Source organism: Ranitomeya imitator, chromosome 2 (assembly GCF_032444005.1).
Source record: "Ranitomeya imitator isolate aRanImi1 chromosome 2, aRanImi1.pri, whole genome shotgun sequence".
In the NCBI taxonomy this organism is placed as follows: domain Eukaryota; kingdom Metazoa; phylum Chordata; class Amphibia; order Anura; family Dendrobatidae; genus Ranitomeya; species Ranitomeya imitator.
In genome coordinates, this window is record NC_091283.1 from 351,877,118 (window position 1) to 351,884,663 (window position 7,546).

The following is a 7,546-nucleotide window of genomic DNA, read 5'->3' on the forward strand; positions in this document are numbered from 1 at the left end:
CTGCCGGGGACACCATCGAGCAATGTGGCCGGATTCACCACAAGTGTAGCATGTAAGAGGGCTTCTCCTCCTGGTATTTTCACCCTCCATTCAGGGGGCAGCTTCTCTGTCTCGCACCAGAGGGCCGGGCCCTTCTGCCAGAGTTCTTCTGGAGGCCGCCATTTCTTCACGGACCTGTCTAATCTCCATTCTCAGGTCCTCCACCCACTGGGGGATATTGCCTACGGTGGTGGTTACCTCACCGCTCTGCACCCTTCCCACCAGCCCCGTCACTCTCTGTTCTTGTTCTCGCACACGCGCCTCACTGCCAACCTCAGAGAAAGTCATGTCTGGCTTTTCTTGCATGCGCTCTCGCAGTGCCTGTTTCATCATTGCATCACGCAGTCCCATCACCAGCTGATCTCCGAGCACCACATCAACTGACCCAACCCCTACACTGTCCTTTCGTCTGATAGCAGTGTGAAGCTTTTGTAGGGCGTTCATGAATTGGGTCACGGTCTCCCCCTCCCGTAGTACCCGGTGAAACAGTCGCATGCGAAGTTCCCCTACCTCAGTGGGGTCCCCATGCGTCTCCTCAAGTATGTGCAGCACTTTGTCCAGGATATCTCTCTCCCAGGGGGACCTATGCATGACAGAATCCCACGCCTCCCCCTCCAGGGCCATCAATGCAATTTCTGCCTCCAGGGCTGGTGTCATGGGATGCATCCACATCATTCCCCGGATACGCTCCGTCCAACTCCACAGCATTACATTGTTCCCAGTGAACCTTGGCAAATTATTCAACATGGCTCCCAGGGAAATGCTAGACCAGGGAACTTCCCCAGCTGCTTGGTCTGCCCTGTCCGCGCTACCGTGTGACATCCTGCCGACTACACCAAATGTAATAGTATGCAGGTACTGAGTATGTCACCACGGAACAGACAGACCAACAGTTGGAGGGGTTTAATTACAGGAATCAGGTTCTCCTCGCAGGGAGGAAGCAATGGAAAATAACTAGCAACAAAACAGTGCAAAAATATGGGAGTCAAACAACGTAACAGAATTAAGCAGGGTTTTCTTGAGAAAAGAACACTTAACAGTCTGATGAGGACTTGCCTGAAGGGTCCTCTTCTCCAATGTAGGCGCTGAGAAACAGCGGCACTTGTCGTCCCTCTGTAGTCCGTGGGCTGAGTAGTCTCTAGGAGCCCGTTGCCTGGGGTTTCGGGAGTTAATGTGATATACACAGGCTCTGAGTCTTTAGCTTTTACAGCACAGCGAGAAATCAGGGGCTCTGCACTGTTAAGTCTCTCACCAAGAATCACAGTCTCTGTACTGATACCGCGGGGACCAGGGGGTTGAAATCTCTGCATGAGCCAATGTCTCTACATGGGTCTCAAAGCACCCCTCTCCAGTCACAGCAGAGTCCACTTTCATGTACTCACAAGCTGCAGTCTTTCTGGGCAATCTCCCTGTATTTGTCCTCAGACCGGGAGCTCTCTCTCTTTCCCGGAGCGCAGCTGCACCCTGCTTTGACCGCTGATCACACTGCTCTGTCTCTTGAGCGCGTGCCTTTCCCGCTCTCTGCCCAGCTTCCTTCCTGTCCCAGTCTCTAAGTCTGCCCCCTGGGGAACCTGCAGCACAGCTCAATGGTTCCAGGCACAGAGCTGAGAAGGTAACCTCCTCCAGACTCTTCTTGTGTTTCACCTCCTTACAGTGTGACCCCACTGTGATGTCAGCCCCGTCCTCCAGGTACAAGGGAGAAACTGATGAAATTATAAACTCCTCATTCCCCTAATGTCTGCCCTGTTTTGTCTCCTCAGGTCACCTGGCGGATACGACGAGATAGATTATTATTATTATTATAATAAGATTCTACAGAAGACGTCCATTCCATTATACAGCATTGTTTTTGCTCTCGGGATTATCGGTAATGGATTAGTCATCTGGATTGCCGGATTCAGGATGAAGAACACAATCAGTGCCGTGTGGTTCCTCCACCTGGCCATCGCGGACTTCCTGTGCTGCTCATCTCTCCCTCTGAGAATTGCTGACTGGGCTGCTGTTTTCTCATTCTCCTCTGATTCTGCACTTTGTATAGTGAACATGTTTCTGTTTAATGTGAACATGAGCGCCAGTGTTCTCCTCCTGACGGCCATGAGTATTGACCGCTGGGTGTCCGTCATGTGGCCATTCTGGGCCAAAGTCCATAGATCTCATAACCTGGTGAGAATCAATGCAGCAATCATCTGGGGGCTGAGCGTCACTGTGGCCGGTGCACTGTATTACGTGTATGAATACCATGTAAGTTCTCTAGGTGAATGGTGTATATATTATCATTACACATCTCCTTATAACCCAGAGTTACATGAGACCATTCACCTGATCAGATTCATTATAATGTGTGTGATCCCGTTTCTCATCATTGTCACCTCTTATGTCACCATTTTCTACAAACTTAGAAAAAGTAAGAGATCTCAGAGATCTCAGAGATCCTCCAGGATCATCACCGCTGTTATATCGTGTTTCTTCATCTGCTGGTTTCCATATTACATCTGGCCACTAATAGACTGGTATTATAGATATTACAAAGCATCCTATTATGGAGATAACATAACATCTTATTATTGGGAATATATAACATACCATATAGTATACGCTATCATTACCAGCCTGGCTTGTCTGAACAGTTGCCTGAATCCGATCATTTATGTGTTTTTGACACCGGATTTCCAACACGGTTTCCTCAGCTCCATCCCCTCCAGGCTGGAAAGAGCCTTCGGTGACCATCCTAATGACCTGAGCAGAGAGCGAGGAGACACAGGAGACACTCGCCCTGCTGCTGTTTAAGGGTATGTTTCCATGTGCAGGAAACGCTGCGTGTTTGACGCTGCATAGAGACGCAGCGTCAAACACGCAGCGTCCAGATGTTACAGCATAGTGGAGGGGATTTAATAAATCCCGTCTCCACTATGCGTGGTAAAACGCACCCGGCGGCCCTGCGACTCCGGACATGCGGCGCGTCTTTTCAGATCGCAGCATGTCTGTATACCTTATGGCGACGCTGCGCAGCCACAAGGTATAACACAGGGCCCTATGTGTGGGGTGCGATGATGCCGGATGTGTGCTATGAACACATCCGGCATCATCGCGTCACACAAGGGGGCGGAGCTTAGTGCGGAGCGGGTTTGCCGCTCCGACTAAACCGCCGGCCATCCTGAAGGTGGACACATACCCTAATAGGTATTCCTGGGATCTCCTCTATGTCACACCTCTTAACCCCTTGGAGACTGGGACATTTTTCCAATTTCCTTCCTTTTTCCTTTCCAAAAATCATAAAACATTATTTTCCCATGAAGGACTGATTGTTGCAGGATGAAATGTAATAATGAAAGTCTCCCTTCATGTTACCACATAATTTGCAGAAAAATGGGTGAAAAAATAATCCCAAGTAAAGTGAAATGGGGAAAAACAAATTGTAATTCCACCATAATAATAAAGTGACCCAGTAGTTGCTGCAGATAACATCAATTAACCCCTTCACCACCTTGGGTGTTTCTGTTTTTTGCTCCCATAACTTTGCTATTTTCCGTCTGTGTGAGGGCTTGTTTTTTGCGGGATGAGTTGCACTTTTGATTCACGCCATTGGTTTTGCCATATAATGTACTGAAAAATGGGGAAAAATCAAACTGTGATGAAATTGCAAAAAAGTGTAATTCCACATTTGCTTTTTATTTATTTTTTTACCATGTTCCACAAATGCTAAAACTGACCTGCCATGATGATTCTCCAGGTCAATATGAGCATGCAGATATCAAACATGTACACCAGGTCAGACTGGCCCACCGGAAGATTCTCCAGTGGGCTCAGGCACTGATACTGTATCTGCTGGAAAACATAGTTAGCAGTTACCTAGGGCCCCCGCTGCCTCAGGGGCCCCAGCCAGTGGTGTGTCACTAATAGCGGCACATCACGGAGGGCCTGCCCAGCACCAGCAAGCAACAGCGGAGGAGCAGCGGGTGACATGAGGCAGGTGCCGGCTGCTGGCTAAGGCTTGTGCCCACTGCTAAAGAGAAATGAACTCATGGGCGTGGAGAGCAGTGAATATTCATTTCACTTTAATAGCCTGCAGTGTTGGGTTAGAATGTGAGAGTGAGGGGGAGGGGCCATCGCACAGCACCGTTTAGATGGCGCGACGGTCAGGAAGATGTCTGCAGCCCTGCCTGTGTCTGTATCCCCTCCTACTCATCATGGCTGCTCCTAAACCACTGTCTGCTTAAGTGAACCAGCAGGACCTGGTAAGTATACGTATATATGTGTATCTGTGTGTACATGTACAGCATACAGTGTGTGTGCCTGTATATGTGTATATAGTATGTGTGTATATACAGGTCCTTCTCAAAAAATTAGCATATAGTGTTAAATTTCATTATTTACCATAATGTAATGATTACAATTAAACTTTCATATATTATAGATTCATTATCCACCAACTGAAATTTGTCAGGTCTTTTATTGTTTTAATACTGATGATTTTGGCATACAACTCCTGATAACCCAAAAAACCTGTCTCAATAAATTAGCATATTTCACCCATCCAATCAAATAAAAGTGTTTTTTAATAACAAACAAAAAAACCATCAAATAATAATGTTCAGTTATGCACTCAATACTTGGTCGGGAATCCTTTGGCAGAAATGACTGCTTCAATGCGGCGTGGCATGGAGGCAATCAGCCTGTGACACTGCTGAGATGTTATGGAGGCCCAGGATGCTTCAATAGCGGCCTTAAGCTCAACCAGAGTGTTGGGTCTTGCATCTCTCAACTTTCTCTTCACAATATCCCACATATTCTCTATGGGGTTCAGGTCAGGAGAGTTGGCAGGCCAATTGAGCACAGTAATACCATCGTCAGTAAACCATTTACCAGTGGTTTTGGCACTGTGAGCAGGTGCCAGGTCGTGCTGAAAAAATGAAATCTTCATCACCATAAAGCATTGACCCTGTCCTTGATGAAACACAGTGGACCAACACCAGCAGCTGACATGGCACCCCACACCATCACTGACTGTGGGTACTTGACACTGGACTTCAGGCATTTTGGCATTTCCTTCTCCCCAGTCTTCCTCCAGACTCTGGCACCTTGATTTCCGAATGACATGCAAAATTTGCTTTCATCAGAAAAAAGTACTTGGGACCACTTAGCAACAGTCCAGTGCTGCTTCTCTGTAGCCCAGGTCAGGCGCTTCTGCCGCTGTTTATGGTTCAAAAGTGGCTTTACCTGGGGAATGCGGCACCTGTAGCCCATTTCCTGCACACGCCTGTGCACGGTGGCTCTGGATGTTTCCACACCAGACTCAGTCCACTGCTTCCTCAGGTTCCCCAAGGTCTGGAATCGGTCCTTCTCCACAATCTTCCTCAGGGTCCGGTCTCCTCTTCTCGTTGTACAGCGTTTTCTGCCACATTGTTTCCTTCCAACAGACTTACCATTGAGGTGCCTTGATACAGCACTCTGGGAACAGCCTATTTGTTGAGAAATTTCTTTTTGGGTCTAACCCTCTTGCTTGAGGGTGTCAATGATGGCCTTCTTGACATCTGTCAGGTCGCTAGTCTTACCCATGATGGGGGTTTTGAGTAATGAACCCGGCAGGGAGTTTATATAAGCCTCAGGTATCTTTTGCATGTGTTTAGAGTTAATTAGTTGATTCAGAAGATTAGGGTAATAGGTCGTTTAGAGAACCTTTTCTTGATATGCTAATTTATTGAGACAGGTTTTTTGGGTTATCAGGAGTTGTATGCCAAAATCATCAGTATTAAAACAATAAAAGACCTGACAAATTTCAGTTGGTGGATAATGAATCTATAATATATGAAAGTTTAATTGTAATCATTACATTATGGTAAATAATGAAATTTAACACTATATGCTAATTTTTTGAGAAGGACCTGTATATACTGTATATAGTATGATTGTGTATATCTGCAATGTGTAAATATCTCTCTATATATAATCGTCTAAGGTCCACTTCCGTCTGTTTGTCACAGAAATCCTGCGTCGCTGATTGGTCGCGGCTCGCTGGGTGCGACCAATCAGCAACAGGCGCTGTCCGGCCGCAAACTGACCCCTCCCTACTCCCCTCCAGTCAGTGCCCCCTCCATACTCCCCTCCAGTCAGAGTCCACATAGCATTTTAGCAGTCCGTTAAGCGGACTGCATTACACCGCGGCATTACGCGGTGTAACCCAGTCCATTAAAGCTGCCATTAACCCTGTTACCGGGCACATCGCCAACATATGCCATGCTGGGCATGCGCTAGCGATGTGCCGTCATTCTGTGACAGACTCGGAAACGCTGCCTGCAGCATTTCCGGGTCCATCACTGCTTTTGACAAGTGTGACCAACTTTTTACTATTGATGCTGCTTATGCAGCATGAATAGTAAAAACATATAATGTTAGAAATAATTTTTAAAAAAATGTGATATTCTCACCTTCCGGCATCCCCGGCAGCTTTTCCCGCTCCTTGCGATGCTCCGATCCCAGTAATGCTTTGCGGTAATGACCCCAGATGACGTAGCGGTCTCGCATGACCATTACATCATCACGGGTTATTGTCGCAAAGCATCACTGGGAACGGACCTGGAGGGAGCATCGCTAAAGGCCTGGGCTGGATCCGGGGGCTGCCTGTTATGATCCGGTGACCTTGGAGCCGCATGAATAACTAGAATCGCAACTAGAATCAGCCGTGGGGTGTGCCTAACAAACCCTAGACACCTCGTCACAGCTGGAAGACTAAATACCCCTATAGATGTAAATAGGAATAATACCTTGCCTCAGAGCAGAACCCCAAAGGATAGGCAGCCCCCCACAAATATTGACTGTGAGTAGGAGAGGAAAGACACACATAGGCAGAAAACAGGATTTAGCAAAAGAGGCCACTCTAGCTAAAATAGGAAAGGATAGGACAGAATACTGTGCGGTCAGTATTAAAACCCTTCCAAAAATATCCACAGCAGATTATACACAAAATTCCTCCATCTAACTAAAGATGTGGAACGTATATCTGCAACTACAGAGAATCTTACACACAGAGCAGAAATACAATCAAAAATCCAGCACACAGCATGTGTGCCATAGAAAAAAAACAGACACTTATCTTTGCTGAATTGGTAGCTAAGCAGGAGAAACCAGACAGAGGTCCAACACCTCCCAATAACCATTGACAACTGGCAAGGACTAATGAATCCTGCAAACCTAAATACCCCAGTCAGAATTGCAATCAGCACATACACCTGACCAGGACTGCAGCCCAGGGACAACTGCATTACCACCTACAACCACCGGAGGGAGCCCAAAAGCAGAATTCACAACAGCCGCCAGAAGGTGAGTATATAACTATTTTTTATTTTAAATCTTTTTTTAACAGGGATACAGTGCCCACACTGCAATATACAATGTGGCTGTGTTATATACTACGTGGGCTGTGTTATATACTGCGTGGCCTGTGCTATATACTACATGGGCTGTGCTATATACTACGTGGGCTGTGTTATATACTACGTGGGCTGTGTTA

General features: G+C 46.9%; 1 protein-coding gene across 1 annotated transcript; it reads left to right on the forward strand.

The window, feature by feature from the left end:
- Positions 1-564: 564 nt before the first annotated feature.
- Positions 565-2,826, forward strand: LOC138666550 (C3a anaphylatoxin chemotactic receptor-like). Its single transcript, XM_069754757.1, has 2 exons — positions 565-578; positions 1,800-2,826. The coding sequence occupies exons 1-2, from the start codon at positions 565-567 to the stop codon at positions 2,824-2,826; spliced, it is 1,041 nt and encodes a 346-aa protein (XP_069610858.1).
- The last annotated feature ends 4,720 nt before the right edge of the window (positions 2,827-7,546 follow it).